General features: G+C 40.6%; 1 protein-coding gene across 1 annotated transcript; it reads left to right on the top strand.

Moving 5' to 3' along the window:
- Positions 1 to 537: 537 nt before the first annotated feature.
- Positions 538 to 25532, top strand: LOC139466967 (collagen alpha-6(VI) chain-like). Its single transcript, XM_071248682.1, has 19 exons — positions 538 to 638; positions 10091 to 10186; positions 11780 to 12352; positions 12539 to 12799; positions 13084 to 13350; positions 13754 to 13963; positions 15046 to 15618; positions 15805 to 16065; positions 16350 to 16616; positions 17020 to 17229; positions 18312 to 18884; positions 19071 to 19331; positions 19616 to 19882; positions 20286 to 20495; positions 21578 to 22150; positions 22337 to 22597; positions 22882 to 23148; positions 23552 to 23761; positions 24898 to 25532. Exons 1-19 carry the CDS (start codon positions 632 to 634, stop codon positions 25086 to 25088), a joined length of 5538 nt encoding a protein of 1845 aa, XP_071104783.1. The 5' UTR covers positions 538 to 631; the 3' UTR covers positions 25089 to 25532.
- The last annotated feature ends 482 nt before the right edge of the window (positions 25533 to 26014 follow it).

The raw sequence follows: 26014 nt of genomic DNA, 5'->3' as shown, positions 1-26014 counted from the left end.
GTCCCCCGTCGTGATATTACTGGAGTATTACTCAAAGATGCGTATAACCATACTCATTCATTCATTCATTCTTCCCGAATCACTGTAGAAGGGTGGTGCGGAAGTATTGTGGTTAAAAGGTTGGCTTCTCATGCCGAAAGCCCAAGTTCATTTCCCCACCCTACTCATTCACTCACTCACTCACTATAACTGGAATACTGTCCAAGCTCACTCACTAATAACACAATGTGAACAGTGACCTGAATAGCTGCCATTGACGTTTTAGACAAATGCGCATCTCCAATACGTATGACAAGTTTTTAGTTTCCCCTTATCAACTTTAAAATATTTACTGATCAAGTTAAAAAAATTGACTTGTTTTGTTTGACATTTCAAACATACATTGTGTATCGATGGGCGTGTGCAGTTGCTACAAAGTCATCCTAAATCAGATGAATCGCGGCAACATAATATAGGCTATTTACATGTATGCAACAAACAGAGCGCTAAATTGAACACCTGACATTTTGTCCTGCTGTTTTCACATCCTTGTCAGACTTGCGGGTAAACAGGTTGTGACGAGCGTCCATCGATGTGTTGCTGTTGCCTAACATTGTGAAACCAGGGGCATTTTCATTTGACTTACAAGTTGATGCAAGGTAAATATAGTATTACATATTCAGCATTGTTTCAGTCCTTGGTTATAATTAATAGCTGAGAACAAGGCGTATTCAATAACAATCATGTGATGTGTCGCGCCTTGTATGATGTCTCTTCTGTCATGCATAACATTTTGTCTACATCAGGGTGGTGGCCGTCGGACATTTGGGGACACAAAGTCCATGTTTGAATAGTTATCAAAATCCCAGTAAGTTTTGCAAGACGGACTATCAACTGTAAAGTTATGAGTCCCAAGGCCAGAGACCGTAAACGTGATATATCTGCAAACAGGTTTTGTGTATGATCCTATTTCGGGGTCAGGTAAACTTCCTGTTCAATGTGAAGTTCAGTGTCACATCCTCATCCACCCCACATTTCCCCCTTTGTTCATAATAATGTGTATTTATAATACACCTTATCCATCACTGAAACATGTTCAAATTAAAGGACCTTATCAAAATGATAAACATATAGACGCCAAAGAGCTGTGAAAATAAACTCAAAGAATATGTTTATGAGTAACCCCAAAATGAAGTCAAAGTATATATGCAGCTCATCACTAACATCACAGATGTATAGGGATAGAGATACCTACCAGGGATGGGAGCAGAGGTTGGAAAGTGTTAACTGTTGATGACGCTTAATGATGGTGCTGCTGCTACCGGCATAGTGTATATACTTCAATGTGTTGGGTCTGTCTGCCAGTTGAAGAGTTGAAGGAATACTTGTCAGTTGTAACCTTCTCTATCATTCATTTTTGTACCCAAAACAATTTTACGTATTGTAAAGGCTTCAAACGGATCGCCATTTTGGCAAGGCGAGAAAGCAGCAACACTGAAAACGTTTCTGTAAACACCAAGTCCTGTAGTTTGAATGTCACTGTCTCTGTACACTACAAACCTTGTGAGCTTGTCTAGTGCTGCTTAGGCTGCTGGTACTCATTTCGCAATTGTCTCACTGCAGTTACACGAGAACACATCAGTAACTTGCTGTTGACGTGTAAACAGTAATCAGCTTACTCTTTTGAGGTTTAAGTTTGACATCAAAGGGAATTAGGCTCACCTTGCTTTTATTGGAACTGAACATACATAACTGGTTCTGGCCTTTCTGTTTCGTCTCAAAACCGAATATGATCAAACAGACAACCTCTGTAGGCATCGTGTTTCAGTTGTATTTTGGACTGCTCTGGGTAACTATTTTGATGTGTATTTGATCAATAAAGACCATCGCACTTACCCCTTGTCTTTCTCCCTGGAGTTTGGCATTCCTGTTTTAATACATTGGGTGACAAGAGGGAATAAACATGTTTGACGTGCTACTTCCTATCTGAAAAAAAAGATCTAGACACAAGGAATATGTGTCTGTGAAAAGTAACTTAGAACTGTCGCCATTTTTATCCTTGATGAAGTTATAGTGGAAATCATATTTTACAATTATTGAGTGATCTAAAATGTTGTATCCGGTATAAACATATTTGTTTGCTTCAGGCGAACTGCCGCCAAGTCAGGATTAAATATTTTGAATGCTTCAAGTGTTCACTTGGCACACAGTATTCTTACATCTTTTGGAGTGTTTGCTAACTCTACATGGACATGCTTACGTACGTTCATCATTGTACGACCAAAACTGAGTTGTTTGACAACTTGAAAATGCTTTTTCTGCCTCAGTTTTGGCCTCCTTTCATTTTTCATTGTTCAAATTAATGTGAACTGAAGTGTCAAAATCACGAATGATCCCCACCCACGTGCATGGTCCATGTGCAATGTTTCGGGTGTGTTGGGGTATTGGGGTTTGGTTCCTTCAGTGTTTGGCAATCATTTTTTGAAAGAAGGTCTTTCCTCTGAAAGCTGATCATAGCATTTTTATTTCACGATGCCTAACCTTTTGGGAGCGTATATATGTTCATACATAACTATATATATTAATTAGGAGATAAACCAACTGTCTATCAATGTTGAGGTTTCGAACTTCAAAATGATTCCTGTAGTTGTTTACAATTAAACATTTGTAGTTATGGAATCAGAAATTTTACATTGAATTAATAAAAGTGACAAAAGTGTCTATCAATATCAAAGTCGTTTCTAAAAGCAGACAACAGTGTACGATTCTGACTGATTCAAAAGAATCATAATAGTGTTCATAACTTGATTCGGAGTGACAGACACTATCCACAAGACTGTATGACAAGACTGTTGACTTCAACATTCCAACAGTCAAATATAATTTTATGTCCATCTATAAATTATCGTTTGCTGTCTTTTGTGTTTACATTCCACAACTTTTGAGGTACAATCGAGCATGCTCTTTCCATGAAGATTTCACAGAAAACATTGTGTGATCAGATTTACAACATTCAAGGCCTCGGGAAAGGTTTTCAAAAGTTATGCAGTTGACATTTGGAGTGACGCATCAGTGACACGATCGATGGCCAATGTAATTCCCTATTGTTACTTTACCATGTGTTCCCATGTTTTTATCATGTAAACAATGATATGCAGGTAAACTGGTTTGAATGAGCATTCGACGATTCATTGCTGTTTCCTTTCATCTGGACACCAATATCATTTTCATCAGACTAAAACATTTTTTGGAGGTAAATATACACCAAGTCCTGTGGTATAATCAATACCAAAGAACAACTCGGGCGTATTCAATGAGATTTATGTGATGTGCAACGTATTATAGGAGGTCTTTTCTGTCAAGCAACTGGTCTGGACATGAATAGTTTTCAAAACCCAAACCAGTTTGTAGTGAGTGAGTGAGTTATGATTTTACATCGCATTGGCAATATTGCAGCCATATCGCGATGAGAACAAGTTTATTATTATAAAAATACCTGTCGACAAAGGACAGTAAAACAGTAAGGTAATTATCACAGTGTAGACATAAAACTTACCTGAGCAATATTAAAACAAAGAAGTCTTCAGTGTATTAGTTATTAGAAAGTAAAACCAGGCTATAGACCACTGGTAACCAAAGCTAAACCACCTAACTGGGGATCATGGGGACTTACAGTACTTTTGCTTCCTGCATGATTCCCAGCAGGATTTATGTCATCACTTTGGTCACGTGTGGTTGTATGAAATATTAACCAATATTAAAAATCAAAACACAATCAAGGAATTAAAACACTAGTTGATATTAATTACTTCAATATAGATGGAATTATGTGCCACAGTCAGGGGGACAATAATTTTACACTACTTTAACCCCCTGAGTGGCACCGCCTTCATACATTTCAGTTGACAAGAATATCCAACTATTCTAAAACAATTCAAAATTTATCAAATAATAGTATTTCTTTTAAAAATCCGAGTATTAAATGAGCACTGGTATTATAAAAAAGATCCTTTAAAGACGTTGAATGATAATAATTGTCCCTTATGAGAGAAAAATCAACACAGTCAAGCAAAACATGCTTGACTGTGATTCTCTCATCACAAGGGACACAAAATGGAGGATCCTCACCTTTTAAAAGATACTCGTGTGTACATCGACTGTGTCCAATACGACATCGTTGAAAAACAACTTCGTCATGTCTCGAATGGCAACCCAAGTAGGTATACCCTATTGTTGGTTTTATAGCATAAAGTTTGTTTATACCTACTTGGGTGTTCCATTTCTTTTGCATTAGATCTTTGATGTAGGATCTAATTATTGGCTTGTAATCACTGTAAGGTAAAAGAAGTGGTGTTACTGATTTGTTGAGTGCTGCCTTTGCAGCAGTATCAGCCATAGCGTTACCAGCAATTCCAACATGACTGGGCAGCCAGCAAAATACGATGTCGTATTGGGCAGTGGCGAGGGTATTATTCAATTCTAAAATATTAAGAATCAGCGGATGATCTGAAGAACAATTATGTATGGCCTGAAGGCATGACAAGGAATCAGAAAAGATGATGAACTGTTGAGATGATTGGTTTTGAATGTATTCCAATGCTATAAGAATAGCATTGGCCTCAGCTGTAAAAATAGAGCTAGTACCAGGAATTCTCGAAGACACTCTTTTAGATCCAATGACAGTGGCACTTGAAACTTTGCCACCATCCTTTGAACCATCGGTAAAAATAGATCGATGAGAATCATATTTGGACCTTAATTGGGCATATTCTTGTTGATATACCAATGGGTTGGTGTCAGATTTCTTTAGGGTAGTTAGAGTGAGGTCTACCTCTGGTTTAACTAGTTGCCAAGGAGGTGTAGACAGTAGCCGGGAAGGTGAGATAATATAAAGATCAATATTAGCTGCTGTAATATGTGGCTGAATTCTGAACCCCAGAGGAGGAACAAGTTTTGGTTTGGAGTGAAATAATTTGGCATACATGGGATTAAACACACACTCATATGCTGGATTCGAAGGATTTGAGTACAATTTAGTCACATATTGTAACGAAAGTTTGATTCGACGTTGTTTTAGAGATGGCTCATCTGCCTCTACATATAGGCTATCGACTGGTGAAGTTCGAAAGGCTCCAAGACAAAGTCTCAGGCCTTGATGATGTACTGAATCTAATAATTTTAAGTTGCTTTTACAGGCCCCACCATAAATGATAGAGCCATAATCGAGTTTGGAACGGATGAGAGAACGATATAAATGAAGGAGTGTTGTCCGATCCCCTCCCCATTTTGAATGAGAAACAACTTTCAACAAGTCAATTGCCTTCAGACATTTAGTCTTCAGATATTTGATATGTGGTAAAAATGTTAGATGATTATCAAATATAATACCCAAGAACTTGGCTTCCTTAACAACTTTAATAGGAAAACCAGCCAAAAATAGTTCAGGGTCTTTATGCGGCTTATATTTGCGGCAAAAATGGATACAGTTTGTTTTGACTTTGGAGAACTTAAACCCATTCTCTAGACACCATTTCTGTATTTTATTGAGGCATAGTTGTAGCTGTCGCTCAATAGTGTGCATATTTGTACCACGACAAGATATATTAAAATCATCTACGAAAAGTGATCCATCCACTGCATCACTTAAAACCTTGGAAAGACTATTGATTTTAATACTAAATAGAGTAACTGACAAAATACTTCCTTGTGGGACACCCTGCTCCTGATTATAATGGTCAGACAGGGTTGAACCCACTCGGACTTGAAATTGCCTGCCGTCTAAAAACTGTGATATAAAATGTGGTAAGCGGCCTCTCAGACCAAACTCGTGTAAATCTTTTAAAATGCCATGCTTCCAAGTAGTGTCGTAAGCTTTCTCAAGATCGAAAAATACTGACACTGCATGTTGTTTGTGGACAATAGCATTTTTTACAAACGATTCCAATCGTACTAAATGATCAATAGTACTACGATTTTTGCGGAAACCACACTGAATATTTGTTAGTAGATTATTGGTTTCTAAGAACCAGACTAATCTATTATTTACCATTCGCTCCATGGTTTTACAGACACAACTGGTTAAAGATATAGGACGGTAATTTGCAGGATCTGTATGATCCCGACCAGGCTTTGGTATAGGGACTACAATGGCAGTATGCCACGAAGGAGGAAAATTCCCCGACGTCCATATTTGGTCAAAGATAGCCAATAGTGTTTCTAGACATGATATAGGCAAATGTTTCAGGAGCTGATAGTGAATATTATCAGCACCAGCCGCTGTATCGTGAGCTTGCCCTAGGGCTGTATGTAGCTCATGGAAGGAAAACACTTCATTATAGTCTTCCCCGTTATCAGAGTGAAAATTAACATTTTTCTTTTCCTGTTGTTTCTGATAATTTATGAATTCAGGGGCATAATTAGACGATGACGAATGTTTTGCCAATGTTTCACCAAGTTTATTTGCAATGGCTGATTTACCAGTTAATAACTGATCACCTTCCTTAAGATGGTGAACAGTAGACGTTGATCCTTTGCCTTTAATTTTTTGTATCATGTTCCATACTTTGGATATAGGAGTACGGGAATTTATTTTGGAGACGTAGTTCCTCCAAAAACGACGCTTATTTTGTTTATAAGCCCGCCTGGCTTTTGCATTTGTAATTTTAACTTGATCTAAATTATGAACTGTGGGATGTTGGCGGAAGTACTTTTCCGCTTTCTTCCTACACTTTCGTGCCTGTTTACATTCGTAGGTAAACCACGGTTTGCGAATATGAGGATTTGCAGAGGACTTAGGAATTGTTTGATCAGCTATTTCATTGAGCTGATCTGAAAACAATTGAATGGGATCTTCAACATTTTGAAAATGATGAGGGATTAATTTTGCAGTACACAATGTTTCATACAATGACCAATTGGCCTTTGTAAAATTCCACCTGGATGTGGAGGTTTCAGGATTTGGATGTACAGCTTTTAGAATGGTGGGAAAGTGATCGCTTCCGCAGAGGTCATCATGGACCAACCATTCAAACTCATTAAATAGTTCTGAATCTGTGAGAGACAGATCAAGTGCTGAGTATGTTCCAGTGGCAGGATGTAGATAGGTGTTCGAATCATCATTACAGATACACAAATTATTATCAGAAATGAATTCCTCAAGTATTTTCCCTTTATTGTTTGTGGTAACACTTCCCCACAGGGGGTTGTGCCCATTCAGATCACCCACGATGATACATGGCTTGGGAAGCTGATCATACAGATTTTGAAGATCAGATAGTCGAAGCAAAGTAGATGGAGGAATATACAAGGAACATAGCGTAAAGACAACGTTTAAAGTTAAACGAACAGCAACAGCTTGAAGATTTGAATTGAGAGCAACAGGGCTGTGAATCACGCCCTGTCTAACCAAGATAGACGACCCCCCAGTTGCTTTGTCACCTGGGGGGGAATATGAATGATGACAGTTATACTGTCTGATATCAAATTGATCTGTACTTTTAAGGTACGTCTCCTGAAGACATAAAGCAGACGGTTTAAAATCCTGTATCAATAATTGAATGTCATTGAAATTGTTTCTAAGTCCTCTGCAATTCCATTGTATCATATTGGACAATTGAGTCATGGAGGCTCAATTGGAGATCTCACACGTGAACGTGAGGACGAATTACTCCTACTGTCCTGTACAGACAGAGTTACCTCCATGTCAAGAGGCTCAAAGGAGTTGTGAAGAGATAGTTCTGGGGGCGAGGCTGCCGGAGATGATTGTTTTCTATTTAATTTTTTTTTTTTCTTTTTGTCAAGTGAGCTGTCAAGTGGTTCAGTGCTTTTGTTCTTTTCTTGCACAACTGTGTCAGGCTGACTAACAGTCAGAGTATCAGTCTGAGTGTCAGACTGAGTAGAAGTCTGGGTTGCGGAACTGGTCTGATTATCAGAAGTTGGTGGACTGATTCCAGCGGTATTAAGGGGCTGATCAGAATGGACCCATGACAGATCCGTTTGGCATGTGATTGATGCAGTGGCAGTAGATATAGTTGCAGAACGTGTAACTGCGGCAGAGTAAGTAAGATGTGATGGAGTAGTGGATTGTTTAGTGAACAGTTTTCTTGCATCTGCAAAAGAAATGTTATTTTCATATTTCATTTTATTGATTTTTGATTCAAGCTGCCAAACAGGACACGACTTAGAAGAAGACAAATGTTGGCCACCACAGTTAGCACAAACAATGTCCTCCTCACAGTCGTTACCCTCATGGCTGCCAGCACAACGATGACATTTGACAGGTTTAGCACATGATTTAGAACCATGGCCAAAAGTTTGACATTTAAAACATCGGAGTGGATTTGGGATATACATATCCACTCCGATATGAACATAACCAGCTTTGATTGATTGCGGTAAGGAAGAACGCGCAAAAGTGAACAGGTAAGTATGCGTATTGGTGACAACTCCATCGTTGATTCTGGTGAAACGTTTGACAAACGTAACACCTTGATCCTCCAGTTCAGACACAATTTCTTGTTCTGACATATCAGACAGGCATCGAGCTCTGTCCCGAACAATTCCCCGACACGAGTTCAGTGTTCTGTGCACGGACACAGCAACATCAACATTGGCAAACTGAGTAATTGATAAAAGGTTCAGAGATTGCTGTCTCCGTGCACACTCCACAAGTAAGGAGCCAGACCGAAGACGGGTTACATTTTTTACTACACCACAAATTCCGGAAACAGCTTTTGAAATAGCAAAAGGGTTTAGTTTTAACGGTTGATGATCAGCAGCCTCGATTACCAAGAAGCGAGCCCAAGAATCATTGTTTTGAAACACATTTTCAGTTAAACTGTCATTTTCGAGTCTTCTCTTTTTTTCACGATTTGAACCAGGGTTTTGTTGCGCCATAATGACAGGAATTTATTCGGCACCCCTGTTCCCCACCCGCCATCGAGTGTCAAAAAGGACGATGCCGAAGAGGAAGCCAGTCTACAACACCAGGGTTACAGGGGTGGTATACTCCAGTAAATACAACACGAAAAGCTACATTTATCTACCAAAAGAAATGCCCAGCTGGTTCGGCCCGTGACAGAACATTGGAGACATATAGAATTCGGAGGTTGACATCACCAGATTGGCCCATGAGCCACCGCCTTCTGGCATAGGACTCTAGGCAATAATTACATTGGCATAGTTATGAACATATTTGATCATCATAAATTATTTGACATCATGTTTCTAAATTGACACATATCCATGCACAGGGCATGGCGTGACCAGCCGATTGATAGAATCGGGCCAATTCTACCACCCGTCTAGGCGAAGTAAGGGTCGAAGTGGTGTGTTGGGCAAAAGGAACACCGGTTCCTGGCTCCAATGCCCTCAACCACCAGAATTCCGTCCTCCGCCGACACAGGGGCGCAACCCACGGCAAACAGGTTGCCCACTTTGATCGCCTCTTACGACCAGCAATGGGGTGCTGTGGAAATATTCTACCCCGGTTCCACACGGGGGAAGAGCGATTAGCGTTACCCAGCACTCACCACGAGGAGGTTGCTCTTCACGAGTGCCAAACCAGTTTGTAAGGCAGACTATCAACTGTCACATTATGAATGAGATCTACGCGATAGAATGGAGGAACGGTTTGGATTTTGAAGGCCATGTGCAGGTTCACATGTTTCATGTGTGGGACATTGTGATAACAGTATCACCTTTTCGTGAACACCTGTTGTAATCACTATTTGATTGTGATTCATAAATACATGCTCATCCTTAGTCGGAATCGTTTAATACACGATATATTTTGAATATGGAAAGGATTTTGTCGCTTTTATTGTAAGAAGAATAAAACACTGTTTCGAATTCTAAAACCGATTTAAACTGTCGTTCTTAAAGTGCGTGAAAATATCAGGTTAGAATGGTCAGATTGCTGTACCTAATGCAGTCCACTAGTCATTAAAGTCATGATGCATTATTGTAAAGATGACAAATACATGATCAGCATCCACAATGGCATTTATTGATATGAAGATCTTGAAATGAGGTTCTTAGATTGTCACTGAAGTGAAAATGCATCACCAATTTAAAGAAAGACATTCGTCAGAATTGGACGTTCTGTTTTCAGGTGTCAAGTGGGCAGTGATGAGACTGAGCCAGAGAACGATTTTGGTAGTGACACTTGTCGCATACCTGGCAATTGTCACAAACAGTCAACTGACAGGTTGGTAGACAACATACTGGATGTAACACAATTCAAAAGAACGAGTTACCGATTAATGCTGAGTAACCAAATATGACTGTTACCGTTCAAAGTAATTTACCTGATATATATACAACTAATATTGAAACACATAGTTTCAGGTTTACAATTATATAATGCATCACAATGGTCAAATAAATGGAAGGCGCTGTTAGTAGCAGGTGTTCTGATTTATGTCAGTGTTTGAAGGTGGAAGGAATGCGGTCTTTTCTGTTAGGTATACAATCCGTATCTGACAAGTAGATAAAATGCAAGTCAGCTCATTCAAAGGCCCCCGCTCTTATAGGTACAGCCAGCCCTCCAGAGACTCGGTCTGTCCTGAGTGTGTCATCAACCATGGAGGTAACGCTAAATCACAACTCTAGGTTTGTCAGCACAATACCAGTGCTCGTGGATTTCAACGAAGTGGTAAACGTCTGAGATCTGCATCATTTCGGGCTCTCCTCCCACATTAAGCTGACCCCCTGTGATATAACTGGAATACTGTTAAAAGCGGCGTTAAACCCGACTCAATCACTCACTCCTCTTACAATCGGGCCACTACAGCACACATTCTACGAGCGTCTCCGTCATTTGCTGCTTGTGACAATCACTATATGTAAACTTACAACAATCTCTACTGCCACATACCAATATCCAATTGCGATCTGAACAAAAATTGTCGGAGACCTAGAAATCGTAGGACGGTTGATTGTTGTTTCTCCCATGCCAACAAAATGGACAGGTGGTCGTGGTTAACACTTTGATTACTAGTGAGTAATTCCTCCAAAATACATTCATATTAATGTAACTGGTATTACCTTTTAGTTCATTATCAATTAACATATACACATGGTTTGATATTCGCGATGGAAAAGGATGTTTACAATAACGAGAATCCTGTTGAGGGTCATGAATTTTAGTTACAGGGCACTTCAATCTTGATAAAGTTATCTAAATAATTTTTTACTGATAAAAATCATAAGTTCCTCAGCTTAAATACTGGGCCTACATTTAAAATTCTTAGTCTGTCTGACGTGTGGCCTACGGCAATGATCGTTATTACGCAAACATCTCGTGCTGAATCCTGAAGGTACACCCGTGACCCAACAGTTTGTTTAGGTATTGCAATCAACACCAAGTTCTGAGAATGATCGGCAAGTTGTCAAGTTAATCGAGGAATACACTTTTAATGATAAATAAAATAAAACAAAATTAATTTAGAGATTTATATATCAATTCTGAAGGAACCAATGTACATGTTATTTCTCTCCATATAACGGTAAAGATAATATCAATGGTTCACTGAATATCAGTGATGACACAAGGCGTTAGCGAGAAGGGTAAGCATGTCCGGCTCTAGTGGTAGCACCCGCCACTCACAAGATTTGCATAAAAAGGTATCTGTTTGTTGCCTGACGTTTGAATTGCGTCTGTTATCTATTAAAGTAACGAAAAAACATTTAAGAAATATGTTCGTTTTGCAACACAATAGAGGGCAGCAAGCTTCCTGCTTCCTGTGCGACAATAGTCTCGACACGCAGTCTAAGGGTTGATGTCTGATCTCTTTTACAGGATGTGTGGGTGATGTCGTTTTAGTCGTGGACACGTCAGCAAGTGTTGGCGCCACAAACTTCAACAATATGAAGAACGGCGTTGAACTTTTCATCAACGACAGCTTCGCAAACTATCCAAATGTTCAAGTTGGCTATGTCATGTATGGCACATCGGTAACACAATCAGTAGGTCTCAATGGTCAGGCTAACCAGGCGAGCTTACTCAACCAACTACACAGCGCCACATACCCTTTTAATGCCCTGGAGAACACACACCTTGGAATCAACCAGGCCGCAAGCATCCTGAACACCCAAGCTCGAAGTGGATCACCAGAGATCATGATTGTCATAACAGACAGTCTCTCTGACAATCAGGCAGCCACCATCACTGCTGCCGCCAATGCAAGGGCCACAGGCATCACCATATATGTTATTGGAATAGAAGCCTCTGTGATCGGCAGTGCCAGTTTGCTTGATAATTTCCGCCAGGAGCTCCAACAGATTGCCTCAGCTCCAAGCATTGTAACCCGGATTTCTGACTACAGTCTTCTTACGAATTCGCTAGGAAACTTGCCAAACTCCATATGTGCAGGTGAATATTTTTACTTACGAAAGGGCTGTATAGTATTGTGATATACTTGAATGAGAGTAAATTATTGTTTAGCATATTTCACTGTCAAAAAAGTTTGACCTGAACACTTTAATAATCTCGAATGTCCTAATCTGAAAAAAAACATTCAATCAAGCAAACACTATACACATGTTACTTTTGTTTCAGTTCAAATCATCAGCAACATGGTAAGCCAGACAGTGTTCACAAGTCAAACCATCATCCTCTCAGTGTCCTTGAATCAGAACGGCATCACCGGTGGAGTCTGGGCGAAAAATGGAGGGGCTCTCCCCAATGACGGCCGCATTTCTGTTTCCATGGATAACCATTTTCAGCGTCTCACAATTGTCAATGCCCAACAGAGCGATGCAGCAACATACTCGTTCGCCATTGCTGGACAGTCGAGGTCTGCAACTGTCAGTGTTACAGGTGAGACCCCACGCATGTGGGTGGAATCCTATCACACCGCCCAATTCATGACCATGGAAATACCCTTTAAACCTGATTATTGGCATAACTGCAGCTATTCCAGGAAACTCTTTACCAATCAAACATTCTGATAATGACTTTGTGTTTCTTTTGTTTTCTCAACTTCTTTCATACTGTTTCATTTTACAAACGTAAATGTTTCGTTTTGACTTTATTTAAGCCATTATGTTTTCCCATTACATCTAGACGGTTCAGACGAGTCAATTGTGTTTTTGCTGTTTTAGCTGGAATCGTCCAATGGACCGTACGTCAGACAAGGACTATTGGTAGTACCGTAACCCTTACGGTGAATTTATTAGACGGCAATTGTAACCAAGGAACATGGACACAGAATTTCGTTACATTTGCCCTCGGAGGAAGGAGAAGCTACAGCACATGCAATAACTGCCGTACACACACCCTGACTATCACCAACGTCCAACTATCTGACCAGGGAACATACCGATTCACCTACAATACACAACAGGTTTCGTCTGAGCTCACTGTTTCAAGTAAGTGGTAACGGTTATTTAACATGATGAGATTAACTATGAACATCGACACGGTATTGGTATACATATACGTACGTGCCTCTGTCACATTTACAATGAAATGAATAAGTAGAAACTGTATGGAAGCGACACGTGCAAATTGATACTATGACAAGGCATGAGCGTATTTATTCTGTCTGACATTCATCAAAGTATCCAAGCAGCGAGTGTTTATATTTTACGCCGCTTGTAGCAATATCACAGCCCAAAGCACGGCAAGGTGATCAAGGAAGAACTGCCCACATCATACCCTTAAAACTAATCCCGGGAGGTTCCAAAGGATAACAAAAGTGATGTCTTTCATTTCTTAGCTAACCCCCAAGCCCTCATGTTTTTTTCCTAAGAAGATTACATGTCCTTTCAGCGAGTAGTTCTGCACCTGTCAATGGTGGATTCAGCGAGTGGACAGCATGGAGCCAGTCCCAATGCAATGTAACATGTGGCACCGGAGCTACAAAATCTGTCTTCAGATCTAGGACATGTGACAACCCTGAACCACTGAATGGTGGTGCTAACTGCACCGGTCAGTTCACAGAGTCGGCAGTGACCAACTGTGGCTTGGTTGGATGTCCAGGTAGGTTCACTGACATAATGTCAGCAAACCGAAGTGCAAGAAAACTCACTCCTCTTACAATCGGGCCACTACAGCACACATTCTACGAGCGTCTCCGTCATTTGCTGCTTGTGACAATCACTATATGTAAACTTACAACAATCTCTACTGCCACATACCAATATCCAATTGCGATCTGAACAAAAATTGTCGGAGACCTAGAAATCGTAGGACGGTTGATTGTTGTTTCTCCCATGCCAACAAAATGGACAGGTGGTCGTGGTTAACACTTTGATTACTAGTGAGTAATTCCTCCAAAATACATTCATATTAATGTAACTGGTATTACCTTTTAGTTCATTATCAATTAACATATACACATGGTTTGATATTCGCGATGGAAAAGGATGTTTACAATAACGAGAATCCTGTTGAGGGTCATGAATTTTAGTTACAGGGCACTTCAATCTTGATAAAGTTATCTAAATAATTTTTTACTGATAAAAATCATAAGTTCCTCAGCTTAAATACTGGGCCTACATTTAAAATTCTTAGTCTGTCTGACGTGTGGCCTACGGCAATGATCGTTATTACGCAAACATCTCGTGCTGAATCCTGAAGGTACACCCGTGACCCAACAGTTTGTTTAGGTATTGCAATCAACACCAAGTTCTGAGAATGATCGGCAAGTTGTCAAGTTAATCGAGGAATACACTTTTAATGATAAATAAAATAAAACAAAATTAATTTAGAGATTTATATATCAATTCTGAAGGAACCAATGTACATGTTATTTCTCTCCATATAACGGTAAAGATAATATCAATGGTTCACTGAATATCAGTGATGACACAAGGCGTTAGCGAGAAGGGTAAGCATGTCCGGCTCTAGTGGTAGCACCCGCCACTCACAAGATTTGCATAAAAAGGTATCTGTTTGTTGCCTGACGTTTGAATTGCGTCTGTTATCTATTAAAGTAACGAAAAAACATTTAAGAAATATGTTCGTTTTGCAACACAATAGAGGGCAGCAAGCTTCCTGCTTCCTGTGCGACAATAGTCTCGACACGCAGTCTAAGGGTTGATGTCTGATCTCTTTTACAGGATGTGTGGGTGATGTCGTTTTAGTCGTGGACACGTCAGCAAGTGTTGGCGCCACAAACTTCAACAATATGAAGAACGGCGTTGAACTTTTCATCAACGACAGCTTCGCAAACTATCCAAATGTTCAAGTTGGCTATGTCATGTATGGCACATCGGTAACACAATCAGTAGGTCTCAATGGTCAGGCTAACCAGGCGAGCTTACTCAACCAACTACACAGCGCCACATACCCTTTTAATGCCCTGGAGAACACACACCTTGGAATCAACCAGGCCGCAAGCATCCTGAACACCCAAGCTCGAAGTGGATCACCAGAGATCATGATTGTCATAACAGACAGTCTCTCTGACAATCAGGCAGCCACCATCACTGCTGCCGCCAATGCAAGGGCCACAGGCATCACCATATATGTTATTGGAATAGAAGCCTCTGTGATCGGCAGTGCCAGTTTGCTTGATAATTTCCGCCAGGAGCTCCAACAGATTGCCTCAGCTCCAAGCATTGTAACCCGGATTTCTGACTACAGTCTTCTTACGAATTCGCTAGGAAACTTGCCAAACTCCATATGTGCAGGTGAATATTTTTACTTACGAAAGGGCTGTATAGTATTGTGATATACTTGAATGAGAGTAAATTATTGTTTAGCATATTTCACTGTCAAAAAAGTTTGACCTGAACACTTTAATAATCTCGAATGTCCTAATCTGAAAAAAAACATTCAATCAAGCAAACACTATACACATGTTACTTTTGTTTCAGTTCAAATCATCAGCAACATGGTAAGCCAGACAGTGTTCACAAGTCAAACCATCATCCTCTCAGTGTCCTTGAATCAGAACGGCATCACCGGTGGAGTCTGGGCGAAAAATGGAGGGGCTCTCCCCAATGACGGCCGCATTTCTGTTTCCATGGATAACCATTTTCAGCGTCTCACAATTGTCAATGCCCAACAGAGCGATGCAGCAACATACTCGTTCGCCATTGCTGGACAGTCGAGGTCTGCAACTGTCAGTGTTACAGGTGAGACCCCACGCATGTGGGTGGAATCCTATCACACCGCCCAATTCATGACCATGGAAATACCCTTTAAACCTGATTATTGGCATAACTGCAGCTATTCCAGGAAACTCTTTACCAATCAAACATTCTGATAATGACTTTGTGTTTCTTTTGTTTTCTCAACTTCTTTCATACTGTTTCATTTTACAAACGTAAATGTTTCGTTTTGACTTTATTTAAGCCATTATGTTTTCCCATTACATCTAGACGGTTCAGACGAGTCAATTGTGTTTTTGCTGTTTTAGCTGGAATCGTCCAATGGACCGTACGTCAGACAAGGACTATTGGTAGTACCGTAACCCTTACGGTGAATTTATTAGACGGCAATTGTAACCAAGGAACATGGACACAGAATTTCGTTACATTTGCCCTCGGAGGAAGGAGAAGCTACAGCACATGCAATAACTGCCGTACACACACCCTGACTATCACCAACGTCCAACTATCTGACCAGGGAACATACCGATTCACCTACAATACACAACAGGTTTCGTCTGAGCTCACTGTTTCAAGTAAGTGGTAACGGTTATTTAACATGATGAGATTAACTATGAACATCGACACGGTATTGGTATACATATACGTACGTGCCTCTGTCACATTTACAATGAAATGAATAAGTAGAAACTGTATGGAAGCGACACGTGCAAATTGATACTATGACAAGGCATGAGCGTATTTATTCTGTCTGACATTCATCAAAGTATCCAAGCAGCGAGTGTTTATATTTTACGCCGCTTGTAGCAATATCACAGCCCAAAGCACGGCAAGGTGATCAAGGAAGAACTGCCCACATCATACCCTTAAAACTAATCCCGGGAGGTTCCAAAGGATAACAAAAGTGATGTCTTTCATTTCTTAGCTAACCCCCAAGCCCTCATGTTTTTTTCCTAAGAAGATTACATGTCCTTTCAGCGAGTAGTTCTGCACCTGTCAATGGTGGATTCAGCGAGTGGACAGCATGGAGCCAGTCCCAATGCAATGTAACATGTGGCACCGGAGCTACAAAATCTGTCTTCAGATCTAGGACATGTGACAACCCTGAACCACTGAATGGTGGTGCTAACTGCACCGGTCAGTTCACAGAGTCGGCAGTGACCAACTGTGGCTTGGTTGGATGTCCAGGTAGGTTCACTGACATAATGTCAGCAAACCGAAGTGCAAGAAAACTCACTCCTCTTACAATCGGGCCACTACAGCACACATTCTACGAGCGTCTCCGTCATTTGCTGCTTGTGACAATCACTATATGTAAACTTACAACAATCTCTACTGCCACATACCAATATCCAATTGCGATCTGAACAAAAATTGTCGGAGACCTAGAAATCGTAGGACGGTTGATTGTTGTTTCTCCCATGCCAACAAAATGGACAGGTGGTCGTGGTTAACACTTTGATTACTAGTGAGTAATTCCTCCAAAATACATTCATATTAATGTAACTGGTATTACCTTTTAGTTCATTATCAATTAACATATACACATGGTTTGATATTCGCGATGGAAAAGGATGTTTACAATAACGAGAATCCTGTTGAGGGTCATGAATTTTAGTTACAGGGCACTTCAATCTTGATAAAGTTATCTAAATAATTTTTTACTGATAAAAATCATAAGTTCCTCAGCTTAAATACTGGGCCTACATTTAAAATTCTTAGTCTGTCTGACGTGTGGCCTACGGCAATGATCGTTATTACGCAAACATCTCGTGCTGAATCCTGAAGGTACACCCGTGACCCAACAGTTTGTTTAGGTATTGCAATCAACACCAAGTTCTGAGAATGATCGGCAAGTTGTCAAGTTAATCGAGGAATACACTTTTAATGATAAATAAAATAAAACAAAATTAATTTAGAGATTTATATATCAATTCTGAAGGAACCAATGTACATGTTATTTCTCTCCATATAACGGTAAAGATAATATCAATGGTTCACTGAATATCAGTGATGACACAAGGCGTTAGCGAGAAGGGTAAGCATGTCCGGCTCTAGTGGTAGCACCCGCCACTCACAAGATTTGCATAAAAAGGTATCTGTTTGTTGCCTGACGTTTGAATTGCGTCTGTTATCTATTAAAGTAACGAAAAAACATTTAAGAAATATGTTCGTTTTGCAACACAATAGAGGGCAGCAAGCTTCCTGCTTCCTGTGCGACAATAGTCTCGACACGCAGTCTAAGGGTTGATGTCTGATCTCTTTTACAGGATGTGTGGGTGATGTCGTTTTAGTCGTGGACACGTCAGCAAGTGTTGGCGCCACAAACTTCAACAATATGAAGAACGGCGTTGAACTTTTCATCAACGACAGCTTCGCAAACTATCCAAATGTTCAAGTTGGCTATGTCATGTATGGCACATCGGTAACACAATCAGTAGGTCTCAATGGTCAGGCTAACCAGGCGAGCTTACTCAACCAACTACACAGCGCCACATACCCTTTTAATGCCCTGGAGAACACACACCTTGGCATCAACCAGGCCGCAAGCATCCTGAACACCCAAGCTCGAAGTGGATCACCAAAGATCATGATTGTCATAACAGACAGTCTCTCTGACAATCAGGCAGCCACCATCACTGCTGCCGCCAATGCAAGGGCCACAGGCATCACCATATATGTTATTGGAATAGAAGCCTCTGTGATCGGCAGTGCCAGTTTGCTTGATAATTTCCGCCAGGAGCTCCAACAGATTGCCTCAGCTCCAAGCATTGTAACCCGGATTTCTGACTACAGTCTTCTTACGAATTCGCTAGGAAACTTGCCAAACTCCATATGTGCAGGTGAATATTTTTACTTACGAAAGGGCTGTATAGTATTGTGATATACTTGAATGAGAGTAAATTATTGTTTAGCATATTTCACTGTCAAAAAAGTTTGACCTGAACACTTTAATAATCTCGAATGTCCTAATCTGAAAAAAAACATTCAATCAAGCAAACACTATACACATGTTACTTTTGTTTCAGTTCAAATCATCAGCAACATGGTAAGCCAGACAGTGTTCACAAGTCAAACCATCATCCTTTCAGTGTCCTTGAATCAGAACGGCATCACCGGTGGAGTCTGGGCGAAAAATGGAGGGGCTCTCCCCAATGACGGCCGCATTTCTGTTTCCATGGATAACCATTTTCAGCGTCTCACAATTGTCAATGCCCAACAGAGCGATGCAGCAACATACTCGTTCGCCATTGCTGGACAGTCGAGGTCTGCAACTGTCAGTGTTACAGGTGAGACCCCACGCATGTGGGTGGAATCCTATCACACCGCCCAATTCATGACCATGGAAATACCCTTTAAACCTGATTATTGGCATAACTGCAGCTATTCCAGGAAACTCTTTACCAATCAAACATTCTGATAATGACTTTGTGTTTCTTTTGTTTTCTCAACTTCTTTCATACTGTTTCATTTTACAAACGTAAATGTTTCGTTTTGACTTTATTTAAGCCATTATGTTTTCCCATTACATCTAGACGGTTCAGACGAGTCAATTGTGTTTTTGCTGTTTTAGCTGGAATCGTCCAATGGACCGTACGTCAGACAAGGACTATTGGTAATACTGTAACCCTTACGGTGAATTTATTAGACGGCAATTGTAACCAAGGAACATGGACACAGAATTTCGTTACATTTGCCCTCGGAGGAAGGAGAAGCTACAGCACATGCAATAACTGCCGTACACACACCCTGACTATCACCAACGTCCAACTATCTGACCAGGGAACATACCGATTCACCTACAATACACAACAGGTTTCGTCTGAGCTCACTGTTTCAAGTAAGTGGTAACGGTTATTTAACATGATGAGATTAACTATGAACATCGACACGGTATTGGTATACATATACGTACGTGCCTCCGTCACATTTACAATGAAATGAATAAGTAGAAACTGTATGGAAGCGACACGTGCAAATTGATACTATGACAAGGCATGAGCGTATTTATTCTGTCTGACATTCATCAAAGTATCCAAGCAGCGAGTGTTTATATTTTACGCCGCTTGTAGCAATATCACAGCCCAAAGCACGGCAAGGTGATCAAGGAAGAACTGCCCACATCATACCCTTAAAACTAATCCCGGGAGGTTCCAAAGGATAACAAAAGTGATGTCTTTCATTTCTTAGCTAACCCCCAAGCCCTCATGTTTTTTTCCTAAGAAGATTACATGTCCTTTCAGCGAGTAGTTCTGCACCTGTCAATGGTGGATTCAGCGAGTGGACAGCATGGAGCCAGTCCCAATGCAATGTAACATGTGGCACCGGAGCTACAAAATCTGTCTTCAGATCTAGGACATGTGACAACCCTGAACCACTGAATGGTGGTGCTAACTGCACCGGTCAGTTCACAGAGTCGGCAGTGACCAACTGTGGCTTGGTTGGATGTCCAGGTAGGTTCACTGACATAATGTCAGCAAACCGAAGTGCAAGAAAACTCACTCCTCTTACAATCGGGCCACTACAGCACACATTCTACGAGCGTCTCCGTCATTTGCTGCTTGTGACAATCACTATATGTAAACTTACAACAATCTCTACTGCCACATACCAATATCCAATTGCGATCTGAACAAAAATTGTCGGAGACCTAGAAATCGTAGGACGGTTGATTGTTGTTTCTCCCATGCCAACAAAATGGACAGGTGGTCGTGGTTAACACTTTGATTACTAGTGAGTAATTCCTCCAAAATACATTCATATTAATGTAACTGGTATTACCTTTTAGTTCATTATCAATTAACATATACACATGGTTTGATATTCGCGATGGAAAAGGATGTTTACAATAACGAGAATCCTGTTGAGGGTCATGAATTTTAGTTACAGGGCACTTCAATCTTGATAAAGTTATCTAAATAATTTTTTACTGATAAAAATCATAAGTTCCTCAGCTTAAATACTGGGCCTACATTTAAAATTCTTAGTCTGTCTGACGTGTGGCCTACGGCAATGATCGTTATTACACAAACATCTCGTGCTGAATCCTGAAGGTACACCCGTGACCCAACAGTTTGTTTAGGTATTGCAATCAACACCAAGTTCTGAGAATGATCGGCAAGTTGTCAAGTTAATCGAGGAATACACTTTTAATGATAAATAAAATAAAACAAAATTAATTTAGAGATTTATATATCAATTCTGAAGGAACCAATGTACATGTTATTTCTCTCCATATAACGGTAAAGATAATATCAATGGTTCACTGAATATCAGTGATGACACAAGGCGTTAGCGAGAAGGGTAAGCATGTCCGGCTCTAGTGGTAGCACCCGCCACTCACAAGATTTGCATAAAAAGGTATCTGTTTGTTGCCTGACGTTTGAATTGCGTCTGTTATCTATTAAAGTAAAGAAAAAACATTTAAGAAATATGTTCGTTTTGCAACACAATAGAGGGCAGCAAGCTTCCTGCTTCCTGTGCGACAATAGTCTCGACACGCAGTCTAAGGGTTGATGTCTGATCTCTTTTACAGGATGTGTGGGTGATGTCGTTTTAGTCGTGGACACGTCAGCAAGTGTTGGCGCCACAAACTTCAACAATATGAAGAACGGCGTTGAACTTTTCATCAACGACAGCTTCGCAAACTATCCAAATGTTCAAGTTGGCTATGTCATGTATGGCACATCGGTAACACAATCAGTAGGTCTCAATGGTCAGGCTAACCAGGCGAGCTTACTCAACCAACTACACAGCGCCACATACCCTTTTAATGCCCTGGAGAACACACACCTTGGCATCAACCAGGCCGCAAGCATCCTGAACACCCAAGCTCGAAGTGGATCACCAAAGATCATGATTGTCATAACAGACAGTCTCTCTGACAATCAGGCAGCCACCATCACTGCTGCCGCCAATGCAAGGGCCACAGGCATCACCATATATGTTATTGGAATAGAAGCCTCTGTGATCGGCAGTGCCAGTTTGCTTGATAATTTCCGCCAGGAGCTCCAACAGATTGCCTCAGCTCCAAGCATTGTAACCCGGATTTCTGACTACAGTCTTCTTACGAATTCGCTAGGAAACTTGCCAAACTCCATATGTGCAGGTGAATATTTTTACTTACGAAAGGGCTGTATAGTATTGTGATATACTTGAATGAGAGTAAATTATTGTTTAGCATATTTCACTGTCAAAAAAGTTTGACCTGAACACTTTAATAATCTCGAATGTCCTAATCTGAAAAAAAACATTCAATCAAGCAAACACTATACACATGTTACTTTTGTTTCAGTTCAAATCATCAGCAACATGGTAAGCCAGACAGTGTTCACAAGTCAAACCATCATCCTCTCAGTGTCCTTGAATCAGAACGGCATCACCGGTGGAGTCTGGGCGAAAAATGGAGGGGCTCTCCCCAATGACGGCCGCATTTCTGTTTCCATGGATAACCATTTTCAGCGTCTCACAATTGTCAATGCCCAACAGAGCGATGCAGCAACATACTCGTTCGCCATTGCTGGACAGTCGAGGTCTGCAACTGTCAGTGTTACAGGTGAGACCCCACGCATGTGGGTGGAATCCTATCACACCGCCCAATTCATGACCATGGAAATACCCTTTAAACCTGATTATTGGCATAACTGCAGCTATTCCAGGACACTCTTTACCAATCAAACATTCTGATAATGACTTTGTGTTTCTTTTGTTTTCTCAACTTCTTTCATACTGTTTCATTTTACAAACGTAAATGTTTCGTTTTGACTTTATTTAAGCCATTATGTTTTCCCATTACATCTAGACGGTTCAGACGAGTCAATTGTGTTTTTGCTGTTTTAGCTGGAATCGTCCAATGGACCGTACGTCAGACAAGGACTATTGGTAGTACTGTAACCCTTACGGTGAATTTATTAGACGGCAATTGTAACCAAGGAACATGGACACAGAATTTCGTTACATTTGCCCTCGGAGGAAGGAGAAGCTACAGCACATGCAATAACTGCCGTACACACACCCTGACTATCACCAACGTCCAACTATCTGACCAGGGAACATACCGATTCACCTACAATACACAACAGGTTTCGTCTGAGCTCACTGTTTCAAGTAAGTGGTAACGGTTATTTAACATGATGAGATTAACTATGAACATCGACACGGTATTGGTATACATATACGTACGTGCCTCCGTCACATTTACAATGAAATGAATAAGTAGAAACTGTATGGAAGCGACACGTGCAAATTGATACTATGACAAGGCATGAGCGTATTTATTCTGTCTGACATTCATCAAAGTATCCAAGCAGCGAGTGTTTATATTTTACGCCGCTTGTAGCAATATCACAGCCCAAAGCACGGCAAGGTGATCAAGGAAGAACTGCCCACATCATACCCTTAAAACTAATCCCGGGAGGTTCCAAAGGATAACAAAAGTGATGTCTTTCATTTCTTAGCTAACCCCCAAGCCCTCATGTTTTTTTCCTAAGAAGATTACATGTCCTTTCAGCGAGTAGTTCTGCACCTGTCAATGGTGGATTCAGCGAGTGGACAGCATGGAGCCAGTCCCAATGCAATGTAACATGTGGCACCGGAGCTACAAAATCTGTCTTCAGATCTAGGACATGTGACAACCCTGAACCACTGAATGGTGGTGCTAACTGCACCGGTCAGTTCACAGAGTCGGCAGTGACCAACTGTGGCTTGGTTGGATGTCCAGGTAGGTTCACTGACATAATGTCAGCAAACCGAAGTGCAAGAAAACACTCTATACTCCACACTTAAACACGAAATGGTGGTTGCTTTGAATAATAATAATAATAATAATAATAATAATAATAATAATAATAATCCACTTACATGGCTCTCCTCAAAACGCTTAGACATTATTACCCCGGTCAGTAGATCAGTGTGCACTCAACAATTATTCTCAACTCCATGGGGAGTATACAACCCAAGCTGCCTGTGAGGTGCTAGAGGGTTAACAACATATCATCTCATCCTGCCGGGTACCCATTCACTACCGGATGAACAAAGTCACTTGCCTAAGGAGACACAACATGTGCTACATATGCTTCATAGTGGGACAGGACCGAAGCATTGTGATCACTTACGCTAATGGCTGATACAGTTCTGCTTTTGTAACAAGGGGATTTTCAATATCTACCAAGTATTCTTTACGCCCAGTACCTAACTGAAAAATCAGTTAATGACCTTACAAGATCAATGAATATTCAATGAATCATACTGAAACGCTATGGTTTAGTTTTAGTATCAGAACAGGCACAGAATGGGTCAAATACGTGGCAACAGCAATAAGTAACATACCCTGCAATTAATCTACGTGCACCCACGAATGTTAAGACATTTGTCACTGTTGAATTTCTTGAAATAGGCCCGTCTCCTTCCTTGAATCTGAATTCGGTTTGGGAATTGGCAGGAATTCGGTGTTTAGAACTAAGTGTCCCAGTCACATTAAGTACAAATCTGGCCGGAAAAGGCCATGCATCGCCCCATATCTCTCTTAAATAGGTGCTGTCAGCATATCTTAAAACTATCCCCTCCTGAAACTTCTTCCATGGTCATGTTTACACAAGGGCAAATAACTTTAAACCATTCTGACCTCAGCCGACAACCGCTGTTGAAATCTAGCCGCGACAGCCGCTCGATATTTTACTAGCATTTCAATCATTTTCTGACCCCGATAATCACTACAACCATATTGACAACAATTGCTACTGCCGCATGACACTATTTATGACAGAAAATGACAACATGATTTTAATTCAAATTTGCTTCATTTAGGCCCACACGAATCCTTAACAGTAACGTTCACGCAATTATCTTTGCTTGCAGTAAATGGTGGCGTGACGCAGTGGACAACTTGGAACTCGGGATCAGTGACGTGCCCTCAGACTTGTGGAACAACAGCACAGAAAATTACAGCGAGGCGCCGTACCTGTACCAGTCCTACACCTGTGAATGGAGGAACATTTTGTAGCGAGACGCTGCTGGAAACACGAACTGAGTCTTGCGGATTAGTGTGAGTGAGTGAGTGAGTTAATATTTAACGTCACATCGGCAATATTGCAGCCATATCGTGACGAGAGAAAATGTGACTTTCATAACATATATGTAAACTGAATAAAATTCTGTCGACGAAGGACAGTAAAACAACTAGATTATCACAGATATATGTTTAAAACTAGTACAGAACCATAAAATAGGACAATTCATAACAGTACAATAGATAAAATTGGGCTATATATCACCAGCAGCTAAAGTGAGGACACCATACTGAGGACCATGGGGACTTACAGTACCTTTGCTACCTGCATGGACCCCAGCAGGATTTACACCATCCCTTTAGTCACTGGCGACCGTTGACAGGGTTTAGCCGGAGATTTAAAACCAACAGATATGCTACGATTAAAACACTGGCAGATATAAAATTACTTTGATTTATGTGGGCTTACATATCCTCTCAGGGGGACAATAGTTTTACGCTACTTCAACCCCCTTCGAGGATATAGCCACTAACAATCTCCGTTAAGTATCATATACTACCAATTTATAAAATATATATCTTTGTACATCAAAATTTATTAATTAATTCTATTTCTTTTAAAAAACCGATGATTAAATGAGCAGGTACTTGATTAAAAAGATCCTTCATAGATGACACTTTGAAATATTTATCCCTTGTGATGGAAAAATCAATGCAGTCAAGCAGGACATGCTTGACAGTGATTCTTTCATCACAAGGGATACAAAATGGAGGATCCTCACCTTTCAATAAAAATTCATTTGTATATCTGCTATGGCCAATACGACATCGTCGTATAATGACCTCCTCAAATCTGGACTGACAACCCAAGTAGGTGTAACCGATAATTGGTTTAATGGCATGTAATTTATTGATTCCTACTTTGGTGTCCCACTTCTGTTGCATCAGATCTCGTATATATGATCC

This window comes from Haliotis cracherodii, unplaced genomic scaffold (assembly GCF_022045235.1).
Source record: "Haliotis cracherodii isolate W230 unplaced genomic scaffold, xgHalCrac1.p SCAF_19, whole genome shotgun sequence".
Taxonomy (NCBI): domain Eukaryota; kingdom Metazoa; phylum Mollusca; class Gastropoda; order Lepetellida; family Haliotidae; genus Haliotis; species Haliotis cracherodii.
The sequence above is the reverse complement of the archived record's forward strand: the minus strand, read 5'-3'. Positions and strand labels throughout refer to the sequence as shown.

What these genes read in the sequence shown, in the direction of transcription:
- LOC139466967 (XM_071248682.1), top strand. An exon ending in TGCAACTGTCAGTGTTACAG is followed by an intron (nt 12,800 to 13,083) that starts GTGAGACCCCAC and finishes TTGCTGTTTTAG; the next exon opens with CTGGAATCGTCCAATGGACC. An exon ending in GCCAAACTCCATATGTGCAG is followed by an intron (nt 15,619 to 15,804) that starts GTGAATATTTTT and finishes CTTTTGTTTCAG; the next exon opens with TTCAAATCATCAGCAACATG.